This window comes from Gracilinanus agilis, chromosome 5, assembly GCF_016433145.1.
Source record: "Gracilinanus agilis isolate LMUSP501 chromosome 5, AgileGrace, whole genome shotgun sequence".
Taxonomy (NCBI): domain Eukaryota; kingdom Metazoa; phylum Chordata; class Mammalia; order Didelphimorphia; family Didelphidae; genus Gracilinanus; species Gracilinanus agilis.
In genome coordinates, this window is record NC_058134.1 from 282,833,804 (window position 1) to 282,850,810 (window position 17,007).

A 17,007-nucleotide genomic window follows, 5' to 3' on the forward strand; every position below is an offset into this window, starting at 1 on the left:
TTATTTCAAATCACCTACATTTCTCAGTATTTCCTGCCCAAGTTAAGCCACCCTCATCACAAAAAACAAATTAGGGCAGGGTTGGGGTGTTGGATTACAGCAAAACCAACAGATTTAAGGTTGTTTTTTTTTAATGTAGTCTTAAATAAGTAATAAAAGGAGTAAATGAAGCAATAATAAAAATATGTGTAGAAATATTTCTCATTGAAATTTGGGATATGTTATTCCTCCTAAAACTGGAACAGTAGAATAAATTATATCACTCAGAAAATTATGAGACTATAGAGTAGTTATTTTCAAATATTGGGAAGAGATGCTTTTTAAATAGCTAGATAGATGCAAGAGAAACGACTTGTTTTATGACCAGAAGGCAAACAGATGTACAAAAGAATGAACTCCTTTAAATAGTAGATTATCTGTCACTAGAGATTCTAGTGGAGGTTTGGGTGCTCATTTATTAAATGGAAAGGATCTCTTACCTCTGAGATTAGGCTAGTCCTCTAAGATTGTTTTTAGTCCTCAGTTCTATAAAAATTAAATGGGGAAATAAAAGGTAATGAATAGGAACCATGCTGTGTTTGCAAAGCATATAAAATGTTTGATAACTTGTCAGTGATTTACTTAAGACAGATGTAGCTTATACTGAAAATTGAACTCCAGCAGTTGGATAATAATGAATTTTACTGAAGTACCTTCTTTTTTTAATCAGTTAATACGAGTTAAATATTAAGATTTATTCTTCAAACAGATGATGAACAACATGGGAGGTGATGAGGATGTAGATTTACCAGAAGTAGATGGAGCAGATGATGTAAGTATTTTTTAATTGGCTTTTAATTTGTCCTACTACTTTCTTCAGCAAGCATTAACAGTTAGGAACTTGAAGTCAGAGGATTAATTCTGGCTCTACCACTTAATAGCTTTTTACCACAGTCACTCTCCCTTAGGTTCATTTTCCTTGTCTAAAAATGGAGAATAGTTATACCCATCTACATTGAGAAAAGCATTTTATAAAATAAAGCACTATAAAAATGTGAGCTAATAACAAGATCAAGTTAGAGCTTTATGGCACCCATGAAAAGAGAACCCCAAATCCATTAGCAAGTAAAACTTCTAGCAGTGTGCTGTTGTTTCTGGGGTTTATGGTTGTTGTTGTTGTTTTTTCCCCACAATTTCTTAATTTTAATTTTATGTTAGGATTGTGTTAAATCTGAGACTGAGGGAATGGCAATGAGAAGTGGATGGGGGGAAGGGGTATCCCTTTTCACAGAATATTAGAATTATACATAATTTTTTTCTTTTTTCTTTTTTTTTAAATTTTAAATAGAACACTTACCTTCCACCTTAGAATCAATACTATGTGTGGGTTCCAAGGCAGAAGGGTGGTAAGGGCTAGGCAGTGGGAGTTAAATGACTTACCCAGGGTCACACAGCTAGGAAGTGTCTTGATGTTAGATTTGAACCTAGGACCTCCTCTCTTGAGCCTGACACTCTTTAAAATTTTAAAGATTAAGAAACTGAGGCGGCAGCTGGGTAGGTAGCCCAATGAATTAAGAGCCAGTCCTAGAGACAGGAGGTCCTAGCTTCAAATCTAGCCTCAAGTCACTTCCCAGCTGTGTGAGCCTGGGCAAGTCACTTAAACCCCACTGTCTAGCCCTTACCACTCTTCTGCCTTAGAACCAATACACAGTATTGATTCTAAGAAGGCAGGTAAGGATTTTTAATTAAAAAAAAAAGAAACTGAGGAATGATATTGCCTACAATAGACAAATAATTTATTAATGGCAAAATAAAAGTCCTGACTTAGCCCAGGTACTCTTTCTATAGTACCAAACTTCCTTTCATTGAAGGCTGGAGGTTCCAGATAAGAGCTACCAATAGTTACCAAAACTAAACCCAAAAGGCATAAATCATAGGAAAGGGCATGTACTCATTCCAGGATGTAGGCAGGAAAGTCACATGTCACAATAATGTAAAAGATCTAATCAGCTTTTTTTAAAACTCCAAACATGTGTTTCTAACTTGCTAAAAAAAAAAAGTTCTCCAGATACATTTTATAACTTTGTTTTCTTTCATTTTTTAGGATTCACCAGACAGTGATGATGAAAGTAAGCTTTTTAAAATTTGAAATAAGTTACTTATCTAAATGTTTTAGGCACTAATCTTTAAATTCAGATTCTTTCCACTCGAGCAGACTTTCTGCTGTTTACTTCTTCCATTTGCCCAGATACCTTATCACCCTTCAGGAAATAATCCATTTAATGTTATTAGGCAGAGCTGGGGAAGTTTTAACCAGTTCTTTCTTGTGTCTGCTATGCTTTCCTGACTGTTTATAATGTCTTGAGGCATTAAGCTATATTAAGTTGTCTAATGCTTTAGATCAGATTAAATATACTATTTAATAGTCAAGGAGAAAATCTCCCAAGTTCTCAGAAGAGAGGTAAATAATTTGAAACCTTATGCCATGCCAAATCTAAATAGCCAAAGCATAAGTCTGAATGAATCTTGAAGTGATTTGGGGCAACACAGACAAGCTGGCCAAAAGGTGAGCCAGAGTGTATCTCTTCTTTTCTATACTTTTAAGTAAATATGAATGTTAGAAAGTTTACATTTTACTTTTCACTAACTTTTCTTTCAGAGATGCCAGATCTGGAGTAAAGAAAAAATGTCGTCTTCAGGGTTTTGGGAAAGAAAGATAACTTCATTGCAAAATTTTCATAATTGAGAGAATTCCTACGTTGGTAGCTCTAAAGGCAGACACTGTGTTTGCCTCCTTTAATCCATTTTCAATCTGTTTGTTTTTAAAAGGCTTCACTAAGGGTTGATGTGTACTATTGTATGGGTCAGTTTTAAGTCAGCTGAGGCAATAACCTTATGCATGAACATTTTTCCAGATTTCCAAGAAGCAATTGAGGTATAAGCAATGGACACAGTCATTGCAGTTTAAAAAAAAAAAAGTTCATTGATTCTCTTTACTACATCGTAACACAGATACTGACATGGTGAGGAGACTTTGCTTATTTTAAGTAGTTTAAAATCACTTCCCCCTGATTCAAAAGGGTAGATAGACTAAAGAATTTTAAGATGTTCAGATTTTAGTATACAGAATCAAACTGCTGAAGCAAGTTTAATTGGCTGACAACTTAAACTGATAACATTGCTGTACCTCCGGAGTGTCTTCAGGATTGTTCCACTAATGTTTTATTTTTTAAAAAAATATTCACTTCACATTGTTGTATTTAAATGATCACTAGTTAGTGTTCCAAATGTATCTTAGCTAAAACTAGTGAAGCCCTAATTTAAATGGTTATGGAGCCTGTACATTTGGTATTGTTTGACCCTTGAGCTTTTACATCTCTTAGTATGGAGGAGGAAAACAGCTATACATTGTTGCTTGTCAATCTGTACATTTAGACCAAATTTGTATTTGCACTGTCAGTATGGAAAACGAGTGACAAAATGTTTAATACACTATGGGGTTTTTTTTTTGCTTTTTTTTTTTTTTTTTTTTTTGACTCGGCTTATAATAAGGCTGAAAAAAACTTCAATTTGTGTTCAGAACAGTGGGGATTTTTTTTTTTATGTCTGCATTCTTTCTAATAAACAGTTGAAGACTTCTTGGCTGTCCTTTTAAGTGTCTGGTTTACTGTAATTTCATGTATTCTTACTATTTACTGGAATGGAATTTTTATTTTTATTTGAGGAAGAATATAGTAGAACTATTTCCTCTTAAATGAAGGAGGCTTGTTGTAATGTTCCCAGGAAACTTTTTAAAAAGCAGATCTGTAATAGAACTTGTAGATAAACTTTACAACAGTTGAAAAAGAAAGTGTTGTGATTTGACTGAAATAAAACTAAATGTGTTGTCCTCCTCTAAATCTTTGAGCTTCTGCATTTGAGCAGTTTTTGTACCCCTCAGCTTCTGCACCTTTGCCATACCATTAAGATGCATCATGTTTCACCCTTCACTTTGGTGTGTATTCAGGGTTTTTCAAAAGGACTCTCTCCAAAACACTAGAGCTAGGAAGAGAAAACTAGGAGGAAAGTCATGCCCTTCCATTTTCTTCATTAGCTCAGTACGGTGCATAAACCTATTTTAACAATTCTTTCAAAAAATACTGTTTGAAAATGTGTCCCCTCAGAGCCCTTAGCTAAAGGTCTTATCTAAATGACTGACCCAACTGGTCTTTGATTAAGTTACTCATCTCTGACATCAAATGGGCTTCTACCTTTGAAGGGATGTTTTGCAGTTTGATCTCCTTTTACTTCGTTTGTTTTTTTTTTTTTTTTTGCATTGAGATCTTTGTCTTAAAAGCTGTTTTCTTGGACTCGTGCATAGATCTTAATTTTTGAACATCATCTAGTCAGAGGAGTTGAAAATTGACCAAGGATTAGATTTTTGTTTCCTATTTGGAGGTATAGCAGTAAAGCTTAGCATTTCTTCTCTGTATTCACCATCCCCTAATTTCCCCATAAGAAGCAAGGTGTAATGGAACAGATTTGGAGTCAACAAACACCAAGGTTTCAATCCTGCCTCTGACACCTAATAGCAGTGTGACCTTGGCTAAGAGACTTACCTACTCTAAGGCCTTTTTCTCATCTGAAAAATGGAGCAGATAATAATCTTGACACTACCTCACATTTTGTTGTAAGGGAAGTGCTTGGCAAGCTTTAAAGGTCCTATAGAAAAGAGTTATTTCATCATTTACTCCTGAGTTATATAGGAGATTCATTGCAAAATTCAGTAACTCTCATTCCTCAGTCTAGTATGATGCTGAGTCTGTATGTGGTGTCTGATAACTATCATGAACTCCCTTTGAGACCATTTTAGAGCATTCCTTATATGATCCTTAAAAGTACTTAGTAAACACTTAATAAACATTTGTTGATTTAATAAATGCTTTTGACTGAAAGGCAAATTCCCAAGCTAGCTCTTATGAGTCAGATCATTTTAGATTATTCCAAATGGGTTTTCCTTGTGCCCCAGAGGTTTGAACGTTTTTGTTTTTCAAAAATACATCAGGTTACCGTTGTCAGTTTACTCACCAAATCTACCTTGAAGTTTTCAATTTAATTCATAATTCATATGCCCATTTTTGTCAGGCAAAAGAATATAATAGAATATCTCCCAACAGGAATCTTCTACTTTTGGGGCTTCTTGGATAGAATCATCTTTCCCATATCATCCCTAACTTTAAGCTTAACATATATGATGGGGAACAAGGCAGATAAACAGCTCTAGTAGGATTTTTAATAGCATCATATAGGTGATATGGAAATAATCCTTTTTACCTGAAGGGATTTAGGAAGGGCTTAAATTGATGCTGGCAACTTATCTGTGCCTTGGAGGATTTCAAAAATTAAAGCACAGGTAATGGGGGGGGGGCGGGCAGGATTAGGGAGAGATAAATTTAGGGAATAGTAATCCTGTTTGATTAGAGGTAGAAGGATACTGTAAAACATGGCTGAAAGGCAGAGTCATTGTTTTTTGAGCCTGGATGTGATACAGCCAGACTTATAAATTTGACAACTGCTTAGAGATTGTAATGGGAAGGAGACTAGTTAAGGTGATAAGGGCCTTACCTAGGTTAGTATCAATAGGAATCAGAAGACATTTGGGAACTTTTTATGGTTGGTAGTTTTCACCACCAAATCGGTAGGAATCCCTTATGTTTCCCATGTTTACCATAGAGGTGGCAGGTCTGATGGACAAAGGCACTTGGATTAGATCCCAAGTACAAATTCTGCTTTATTTCTACTTTCGGTGTGACTGGGCAAGTCAAAACCTCTGACCCTCAGTTTATTGCCAGTAAAATAAAGAGGATTGCACTAAATGGTCTCTATGTGATCCTAGGCATATGTAAGAGGTCTGCTTTTTTTTTCCCCCCCATTTGACCCTAGCCAATTCCCCAGTAAAAAGGAGCTTCATGGAAACCTCAGTGTCCGTTATACTCCTTTTTGGGGGAAAGCCCTAAGCGTTTCTACAAAATAGTACAAGTCAGTGCTAATCCTTTTTTTTTTTTTTTTTGGCCATAAGCCTTCCTTAAACCAGACCAATTACTCATTTCATTGGTGAGGTATGTAAAAGGATGCAGCCTCTAAGCAAAGAATCAAAATTGTGGGCTATTTGGTTGAAACCAGTATAATAGCTTGACATTCCTTCAAGGAGGAGTTGTTGGGGTTTTCTAGCCATGCTGTTCTGAGTTCCTACTTGTATGTTGAATAATGGCTTTGGGTAGGAATTCTGGTTGGAATTTGAGAGTCTTTATAGCAAGTATAACCAAATGATAGGGAATTTGTCACCACTGAACACCAAAGGTTTAAGCAACCAAAATAGAATGTGTGCTCCATACAAAACAAATTAAGATTTATGTTGATGGGCTCTTAACATCCTTACCTTGATTTGGTTTCTTATCCTCCCATAGTATCCATCTTCTTGGGTGGCCGCATTTTAGATGCTGAATCACCTTCAAGACACTAAACTAAAATAAATACAGTTCATGCTGAGCAACAGCAAAGCAGGACTTGTTTTGGACAAAAGTGATGTAGTCTTGGCTTGAGGCAGCTCAAAGTCACTTCCTGACTCTGGCCCTCAGGTTCTGAGGATCAAAAGAGACGATGAATAGAAACATTTTGTTCGTCATGAAAGACTTAGTAATCACTCATCCAGTTATTCTCCCTGCAACCCACCTGCAGTCCTCCAGTCTGCTCTCTTCTCTTCATGCTTGCAGGTGGTGCTGGGTAACCTTCGGACTTTCTTCCCTTTGTACCCAGACAGTGGAAAGCTGCTGGGAAAAGCCTTGAAATGGAGCTGATTTCATCCACTCCATTTATGTTGCATAACCTTGTATTCCCTGCTAACTGACAGTTTCTTGCCCAATCCATTCTTCACATTATCACAGATAAATTTTGCTTGGGCAAAGGCCTAATCGTGTCATTCCTCTGTTCATAATTTTCCGTTGGCTCTCCACTGCCTACTGAGCAAAGTTCAAAATTGCTAGCATTCAAGGCCCTCCACAGCTTATAATATCTACAATTTCGTCCTTTATTACTTGTCTCCCCTTTCAATACACACTTAGCCTTAACTAGACTGTATACCTAGTTTTGTCCTTTTCCCACCTATGCCTTGGTCTGACCTCTTCCCTCCATATTTTGAAAACATCTTCTAAAAATCCCAATACAAATGCTTTTCTCTGAAGCTCCCTGACCCCTCAATTTGAGAATGGGCTTTCTCCTTGGCACCTTTTGTAGCTACTTTCTTTTGCCTTATACTTATTAGTATATGCGTGGCCATCCCACTACTAGATTATAAGCACTGGGAGCAGAGATGTGTCTCATTGCTCTCTATGGTATGCTTTTAATAGTGAATTAAATAACATCAAGACCGTATCCTGGGACTTGTGAAAAGAAAAGAAGGTAGTCACATATCCTGGCTTCAGTTTGTCTTTTCTGTTAGGTGGGAAGAATTCTCTCCATTAGTGAACTTCAATGACCCTTTACTTCCTTTTCTCATCTCGATATCTGAGGATTTCAATCTCCTTGGGTTATTATTAACACTTTTAGGGAGATTTGTTCTTATTTGTGGTTAACGTGAGTTAACCAGCAGGAGTCTTTGAAGGCTCAGTTGCTCAAAGATAGAGCCGTGGGCCAATGATACTTAATAGTTGGAAAATCACAACCTCTCTTTGCCTCCGTTTCCTCATCTGCAAAGTGCCAGTTACATCGACCTCCCAGGCTTTTGAGTATCAAGTGAGATAATTCTAAAGCACATAGCAAGCACTATATAGGTGTTAGTTATTATTAAATGGCCCCTTAATGCCATTTAAAAGTCTTTGACCTAGTGTCTTCTAGTAGGGTAACGCAAGATTCTTAACTTTTTGCATGCCATGATTTCCTTTGAAAGACTGATAAAGCCTATATAGGCCCCTTTCTCATAATGTTATTAAATGCATAAGATGAAAAATACAGTTAAAAAGAAACCCATTTATATTGAAATACAGTTATCAAAATACAAGTTCACAGGTGCTCCACACCCCAATATCCTCTCGTTAATTTTTTTTATCAGTTACATGTAATAACGAATTTCCATATAAAGTTTCCAAAGTTATATGATTCAAATTGTCTTCTCTTCTTCCCTCCCTCCTCTCAGAGCTGGCAAGCAGTTCAATCTGAGTTATACTTGCATTGTCACACAAAGCAATTCCATATTGTTCATTTTTTAAATTAATCATCTTATAAAACCAAGACCCCAAAATATATACCCAAATAAACAAGGGGAAAAAATCATGCTTTCATCTGCATTCTGACTCCAACAGTTCTTTCTCTGGAGGTGAAGAGCATTCTTTGTCATTCCTTTAGAATTGTCCTGGATCATTGCATTGCTGGTAATAGCTAAGTATCACACTTGGATCGGTCCACAATATTGCAGTCACCATGTATAATGTTTTCCTGGTTCTTCTTATTTCGCTCTGAGTCAGTTCATGAAGTTCTTTCTGAAATCCTCCAGTTCACCATTCCTTAGAGCACAATAGTATCCCATCACCATCACATACCACAATTTGTTTGGCCATTCCCCAATTCATGGGCATCCCTTCAATTCCCGATTCTTTGTTACCAAAAAAGGAGCAGCTATATTTTTGTAGAAAACAGGTCCTTTCCCCATTTTTTTCCCCTCTCTGAGATACAGACATATTAGTGGGTTGAAGGGTATGCATTATTTTATAGCCTTTTTGGCACAATTTCAAATTGCCCTCTAGAATGGTTGGATCAGTTCACAACTCCACCAGTGTTGCATTAATGTCCCAATTTTGCCACATCCCTTCCAACATTTATCATTTCCCTTTACTGTCATATTGGCTATTCTGGTAGGTGTGAGGTTGAAGTTATTTTAATTTGCATTTCTCTAATCAAGAGGCATTTAGAACATTTTTTCATACGATTGTTGATAGCTTTGATTTCTTCACAAGATTCACTCATACTGGAAAGCACATTGGCAATGGTATTAGAAGAGAGTCTCAAGTCTCAGAGTTGGCATTAGCTGTAACATGTCAGACATTCTGTTAAATCTCAGCTTCCATGCCATGGTCTTGATGGAGTGTTGTGAGTGATGTGCTATATGTGTGATTATTTTTGCATTTACAGATAGGAATTGGCACCCAAGGAAAACCTAAAAAGTTACTGCCTTTCTAGTTACTAGTGAGAATTAGCACAAATATTGTTAGAGACTTGGGTGCCTCTTAGCTAGGCTAGAAGTGCAGTGTCCTGTCTTGGGGAAGAATCCCAGTACAGTACTAATCTGGCACAGAAGCTTTAACCAGCTTCCTTTTTCTTTTTCTTTTTTTTTTTTTTCATTTATAAATAAGAGTTTATAATAATATTTACCCAGCTCACTTTTTCTGATGAGCCACTCCTTTGGCACCCTGCTTGCCCTCTGCTCCACAAGGCTCACCCTATTGGTGCTGGACTTAATGCAGACACTTTTTTTTTTTTTTTAAAATTTTAAACCCTTAACTTCTGTGTATTGACTTATAGGTGGAAGAGTGGTAAGGGTAGGCAATGGGGGTCAAGTGACTTGCCCAGGGTCACACGGCTGGGAAGTATCTGAGGCCGGATTTGTACCTAGGACCTCCTGTCTCTAGGCTTGGCTCTCAATCCACTGAGCTACCCAGCTGCCCCAATGCAGACACCTTTTGCTATGGCTCAGAACTCAGAAACGAGATGCCAGGCTTCAGCCTCCATCATTAGCAGGAATAAGAGGTCTTCTCACCTCTTTTAAATTCCCTGACCTTCCATCTTAGAATCAATACTGTATATTGGTATCAAAGCAGAAGAGTAGTAAGGGCTAGGAAATAGGGGGTCTGAGGCTAGATTTGAACCCAAGATCTTCCAACTCTAGGTCTAGCTCTTCACTAAGTCACCTAGGTACTACCCCCTTACATTTTTTTTTTCAATATTCTTTAAAATATCTTGGAAATTTAGGAAACAATTTTTTGGCTGCCTAAGGCATATTAGACCCTAGAGATTTAAGGGGAAGAAGAAACTTAAGTTCCTAGGTGTGGGAAACTTGGTGGTTAAAATGTCCTTGCAAACTAGCTTTTGTGAAATTTGAAGTCTTAAGTTATTGGGACAATGAGAGACCTGAAAGTAGGGGTTCAAGTCTCCTCTCTGGCTCTGTGGACCTGAGCAAAGCACTTCTGAGCCTGGCTCATGAAATGTGATAGGATCTCTGCCTCTGAGAAATTTATGGTCTACTAGTGAGAGTACAGTTTGTACAGATAATACAAGATAGAACTAGGTAGGGATAAAGGAAAGATCTGGAGGACACACTGGGAAAATTGAAGAGAAAAAGAACATTGCTAGAAAGACGGAAGTCTCCCCTCCAGAGAAAAGGGACCCAAGTTATGCCTATGAAAGGCTGATAGCTGGTGATCTTAAAAGGGAGTTCTTGATTTCCAGGCTTGGGGTACATGGAGGTAGGTTGAGTTTGGGGCACGCTAAATTAAATTTGATAGGAGCCTAGAATGTTTGAAAAGGAAATAATATGAAATAAAGCTAGAAGTAGATTGAGAGAGATAATATATACCCTAAATAAGGTATAAAAAAAAGTAGATATAAAGTAACCAGCACTAAGTGAGAGGTAACATGGAAGGTTTTATGTTAAAATAGGTTCTTCAACTGAGTTTTGTTTTGTTTTGTTTTGTTTTTAATGCTTTATTTTCTGTTTTGGAAACAAGACAGCTAGCAATTCTATCTCTAAATTTTCTTGTGACTAATAGTCTCACCTCTTGAATTGTAGATACCTTAATCTCAACTTGTTCAGAACTGAACCCCCTCTCCCCACCACCATTGCTCTTTTCCCACTCAGCTCACTCCCATTTCCAGACTTTCCTTTAGCTGTCAAGGCTCAACCATCCTCATAGTCCTCGAGGCTCAAAACCTAGATGTCAACTTTGATTCTTATCTCTCACTTGTCATGGACAATCTGTTGCCAAGGTGTGCTCTTGGCAACATCTCTCCAATTCCCTTCTCTCTTCCGTTGCCATCCTGATGCCTCGTCTTAAACATGACCTATTGCAGAGGCTGCTGCTGCCTTAGCCTGCCTCAAATCTCTTCCCCACTCCAAACTATCCCCCATTCAGCCACCAGTGATTTTCCTAATACTCAATGAACTCCATTTGCTCCCCATCACACCCAGGATTAAATACAAAGACCTATTTGGTTTCAAAGTCCTTTATGAATTCGCCCCCCCCTCCACCACCATCCCCATTCCATGACCCACTCCCATATTGGTCATCGTTGTAAGAGCACACTCATACATAATCCAAACCCAAAATAAAGCCCAAGAATACAGTGTTGTGAAAGACGACCCCAACAGTTCTTTCTCTGGAGGTGGAGACACAAAGTCTTTCAGGATTGTTCCAGATCAGTGCATTGCTGAGAGTAGCCAAGTTTTCACAGATAACCATCGTCCAATATTGCAGCTCTTATTTTGCTCTGCGCCAGTTCCTGCTGATCTTTCCAGCTTTTTTTGAAGTCATCTTGCTCATCGTTTCTTATAGCAACATAGTATTCCATCACCAGCACAGGGCCACAACGTGGTCACCCATTTCTCCATGGATGGACATGCCCTCCGTTTCCAATTCTTTGGCCACCACAAAAAGAGCAGCTAGAAATGCTTTCGTACAGGTAGGTCTTTTCCTCTTTTCATTTTCTCTTCGGGATACTGGATCAAAGGCTAGGCCCGGTTTTATACCAAAGGGAATACTATTCCCCCAGTCTTCTTATACCTTACGTTCCCACCACACTGTCTCTAAGCCCTGGGTATTTTCTCTGGCTGTCTCCCATACCTGGAATGCCCTCTCTCATCTCTTCCCTCCTGGTTTCCCTGACTTTCTTTAAGTACCAGCTAAAATCTCCTCCAAGAAGCCTTTACTAATCCCTTTTCATTCTAGTGCCTTCCCTCTCATTTCCTATTTATCCTATATTTATTTGTTTGCACATATTTATCTGCTCTTCTTCTCCCCATTTAGGTTGTTAGCTCCTCAAGGGCTGGCATTGTCTTTTGCTCTTCTATGTATCTAATACTTGGAATGTAATAGATGCCCAATGAGTGCTTATTGACTGACTGCCAAGATGGGAGGGTGCCCAATTGCCACAGAGAGGTGAAGGAGGACGAGGATTTAGAATGTGAACTTGGTCACACAGAGCTCACTGTTGTGCTGTCCAGTGCTGGACAGGCTCAGTTGAATGGTGAACTGATCAGAAGCCAGATTCCAAAAGATAATGGAGAAAGTGAGAAGAGGAAGTGGAGGAAACAAATGGAGAGCCTTAAATTCTCTTCAAAAGAGAGCATTTTATTCTGTAGGCAATAGGGAGCCAATGAATATTTTTGAACAATCTAAATTTAATTTTATTTTTATCATGCAAAACAACTTCCTTATTGGTCTTATTGTAAGAGCACACTCATATAAAACCAAAATCCCAAAGTAAAACCATAAACACACTGATGTTCACAGCAGTTCTTTCTCTGGAGGGGGATAGCGTTCCCTGTCATGTGTTTCAGAGTGGCCCCAGATCATCGAATTCCTGAAAGTAGCCAAGTTTTCACAGTTGATCCTTGTGCAATATTGCTGTTACTATGTACAATATTCTCCCTGTTCTGCTTATTTCACTCTGCATCAGTTCATATAAATTAACTGTTTGAGTCTTGACATTTTAGTCACATTTTTGGCAGTTTTGTGAAGGAGAAATTTGAGAGGATTGAGACTACAGGCAAGATCGATTATTAGAATAAATTCTAGTTCTAGGTGTTTGAAGTAGATAGAACACTGGGATGGGAGTCAGGAAGACTTTAATTTTCCTAAGTTCAAATCAAGCCTCAGACACTGTATGATCCTGGGCAAGTCACTTGACCCTCTTTGCCTCCATTCCTTATCTGTAAAATGAGCTAGAGAAGGAAATGGCAAGTCATTCCAAAAAGGGGCCCTATAGAGTCAGACACTACTAAGAAAAACAATTAGTTTTTTACTCAAAAATAAATTTTAAAAACTCAAAAAAGATCCATTAGGATACTCTTACAAATAATCTAGCCAGTGATTCCCAAAGTGGGCGCCACCGCCTCCTGGTGGGTGCTGCAGCGATCCAGGAAGGCGGTGATGGCCACAGGTGTATTTATCTTTCTTATTAATTGCTATAAAAATAAAAAAAATTAATTTCCAGGGAGCTAAGTAATATTTTTTTCTGGAAAGGGGGAGGTAGGCCAAAAAAGTTTGGGAACCACTGATCTAGACCGAAGGTGATGATGGCTTATACTATGGTACTAGTAGGGGAAAAAATTAGAGAAAGGGAAACCAGGAACCATTTGGAGGAAAGAATCATGTGTTTCATTTCAGTTTCATGTATGTTGAGATTCAGGAAATGGTAGGACATCTTGGTGGAAATGTCCAATAGGTAGTAGCAAATACAGGGCTGGAATTCAAGGAAAAGGTAAAAAGGAAATATAAGTAGGACAGCTTTGAAAGTTCCATGTTAAATAGTCATTTAAGAGGAAAAAATGCTGTACAAGAAGTCCTTTTTTTTAAATTTGTTACATTAAAAATACACAAGTAATTCCTTCCCTTCCTCCTCCTTCCCCCATTAGAAAAGGCATCATTTGACAAAAATATATCTATATATAAAACTATATCTTGTTTATTTCTATTTGTCGGTTCTTTCTGTGGAGGTAGATGTATACAAGTCATTCTTCAAATTACTTTTGTATATAATCTCTTATTTCTGCTGGTTTCACTTCATAATTTCATGTAGCTCTTTCCATGTTTTTTCTTTTGATTTTTTTTAAAAACCCTTACCTTCTGTTTTAGAATTAATACTGTGTTTTGGTTCTAAGGCAAAAGAGGAATAAATGCAAGCAATAGGGGTTAAGTGATTTAACTTGGGATCACACAACTAGGAAGTGCCCAAGGCCAAGTTTGAACCCAGAACTTCCTATCTCAAGTCTGGCTTTCAATCCATTGAGACACCTAGCTGCTGCTCCCTTTTGTAAGAATTTTCTGTGTGTGTTTTTTAATTAACCTGCTCATTGTTTCTTACAATAGAGTGTTACATTTTCATGTTTCATCCTTTGTAAATGGAAAATAATAATTGGATTTGGTTCTTGTTAAATTCAGAATTTTTTTAAGTTAATGCTAGGTTTATGAATTTGGAAGTCCTTTGGAAGTTGTTCACTGAAGCCATGGAAGTTTGATAAGATAACAAAGGAGAGCATAAATAGAAGACAGCTGAGTTTTGATGTACATCCATTCTAGTAAGAACCAGCAAAAGATAACCAAAGAAATGCAATCTGAAAGTTTAGAAAGACTGATGTCCTGGAAATGAGAGGAAGAAAGAATATGTTGGAGTAGGTGACCAAAGGTTTGAAATGTTGCATAAAGGTCAAAGAGGATGAAGACTGAGAAAAAGCCAATTAGTAATTCATTGGTGATTTTGGAGGGAATTGTTCTATCTGGCAAGAAGCTTAATTGAAAGAGGTAGAATAAGAAATAGAGCAGTAGATCAATGGAATAGATTAGGTAATCAATACATAGCAGTAAATAACTATAGTAATCTAGTGTTAGGTAAACCCAAAGATCCAAGCTTTGGGGACGGTGTGTGCAGAACTCACTATCTGACAAAAATTGCTGGGAAAACTAGGGAACAATATGGCAGAAACTAGGTATAGACCAACATCTCACACCATATACCAAAAATGGATCTTTGATCTAGAAATAAAGGGTGACACCATTAAACACACTAGAGGAACATAGAATAATTTCCCTGACAGATCTATGGATAAGGGTTTGAATTTGACTAAATAAGACAGGAAAACATCACTAGAAGTGAAATAGTTAATTTTGATTTAGTAAAATATTTTTGTACAAACAGAACCAATGCAAGCAAGATTAGAAGGGAAACAAAAAAAAACTGGGAAAAACTGTTTATTTTTTACATTGGCCTCATATCTCCGATGTATAGAAAATTGAGTCAAATGTATAAAAATACAAAGCTATTCCCCAATTGATGTCAAAGGATGTGAACAGGCAGTTCTCAGATGAAAGATCAAAAATATCTATAGTCTGAAAAGAGGCTCCAAATCTCATTGATTAGAGAAACGTAAATAAAAACAACTCCAAGATACCACATCATACCTACCAGATGGGCTTATATGACCAAAAAGGAAAATGATAAATGTCAAAGGGGTTGTGGGAAAATTTGGACAATAATACACTTGGTGGAACTGAACTATAGAACCATTGTGGAAAGCAACGTGGAACCAGTCCCAGTGGGCCATAAAACTATTCATACCCTTTGACCCAGAAATACCCTTACTGGGTCTATTTTTCCAAAGAGATCAGAGTTAGGGGGAAAGGACCTACTTGTGCAAAAAAATATTTTTAGTAGCTCTTTCTGTAGTGGCAAAGAATTAGAAATGGAAGGATTGTCCATCCATTGAGGAATGGCTCAACAAGTTGTGGTACATGTTTGAATGGAATACTACTGCACCCATAGGACATGATGAACAGGATGAGTTCAGAAAAACCTGGAAAGACTTATATGAACTGATGCAAAGTGAAGGGAACAATCAGAACAGTATATACATTAACAGAAATATGATATTATACAATAATTAACTGTGAAGAACTAAACTTATGAGCAATGCAAGATAACCTCAAGGGATTCATGATTAAAAAAAAAAAAGAAACTAAGCACAACCCAAGAAGGAACCATGAGAGCCTGATAGCAGATCAGAGCATGCCATTTTTTACTCTTATTTCTCTGACAAGATTTTTTTTTTAATTGTATGTGTATATGTATTGCTTGAAAGCACTGGTTTTTGTTTTGGGGTTTTTTTTTTGCTGTTTCAGGGAAGGAGGGAGAAAGAGAATCTGAATTGAGAAATATCAGATAACAATTGTCAAAAATTGCTTCTCTATGTAATTGAAAATTTTAAGTTTAAAAAGTTAAATATTTTAAAAAGAAAGGGGTGAAAGACTGAATGAGGGATTATAAAAGAAAATAATTATTTCAAAGATTTTTTTTTTTTGCACAAACAAAATCAATGCAGCTAGAATAAGAGAAACTTTCAGGATGGGAGAAATCTTTGTATGAAATTGCTCTAATTTATGGGATATCCCAAAAGTCTTAGTGCCATTTTATGTGTATCCTTAGTTGATGCCCTCATCATGGTTCATGAATACTATTGAAATAGCCTCTTCTTTGCTTTCCCTGACTTCAGTCTCTCCACTCTCCATCTTCTGCAAAACTGCCAAGTATTCCTAAGGCACAGTCCTGATGATGTTATTCCTCTGCCCAAGGAGTTCCAGGGCCTCTGGATTGTCCTGTAGAATAAAATACAAACTCATCAATTTGGGATTTAGAATCCTTTCAACTGGCTCTATCCAGCCTATCTTTCAATCAAAAAGCACTTATTAAATGCTATTATTATATATCAGGCTGCCATTGTATCAAGGGCTAGAGATCTAAATACAAAAATAAAAGAATTCTTTTTGTGGCAGGCCGAGACTGGGAGAAAAAATAGGGAGGGAGGAATGGCTGAATAAATTGTGGCAAATTAATGTGAAGGGGCACCTAGGGGAAACAGTGGAGAACACTGGACAAGTGAGTAAGGAAGACCTGAATTAAAATCCAGCCTCAGAAACTTCCTAGCTGGGTGACTTTGGGCAAGTAAGCTAATTAACCTCTGTTTGCCAGTGGAAAAGGAAATGGCAGACAACTCCAGTATTTTTGCTAAGAAAACCACATAGAGATCCACTGGGTTACAAAGATTTGGACATGACTGAAATGACTGAACAATAATTAATATGATGGAGTACCAGTATGAGAAATAGTTGATTTTTTTTTAAACATAAAAAGATGTATTTGAGCTGATTCAATGGCGTAAGCTGAGCCAAAGTAGCAATTTATAATATTCATCAATATTATAAGAGCAAATGATTTTGAATAATTTTATAA

General features: G+C 37.2%; 1 protein-coding gene across 5 annotated transcripts in view; it reads left to right on the forward strand.

The window, feature by feature from the left end:
* Positions 1 to 17,007, forward strand: part of PTGES3 (prostaglandin E synthase 3) — a 48,014-nt gene that overhangs the window by 19,268 nt on the left and 11,739 nt on the right. For 2 of the 5 annotated variants that reach the window (XM_044679367.1, XM_044679366.1), the window contains 3 exons: positions 749 to 811; positions 2,084 to 2,108; positions 2,639 to 3,878. In XM_044679367.1, coding sequence (XP_044535302.1) covers positions 749 to 811; positions 2,084 to 2,108; positions 2,639 to 2,658 — 108 coding nt within the window. In that variant the 3' untranslated portion in view covers positions 2,659 to 3,878. Of the gene's footprint in view, positions 1 to 748; positions 812 to 2,083; positions 2,109 to 2,638; positions 3,879 to 17,007 lie in introns of those variants that run through there. The other 3 variants (XM_044679364.1, XM_044679365.1, XR_006506397.1) reach the window with 2 other exon arrangements.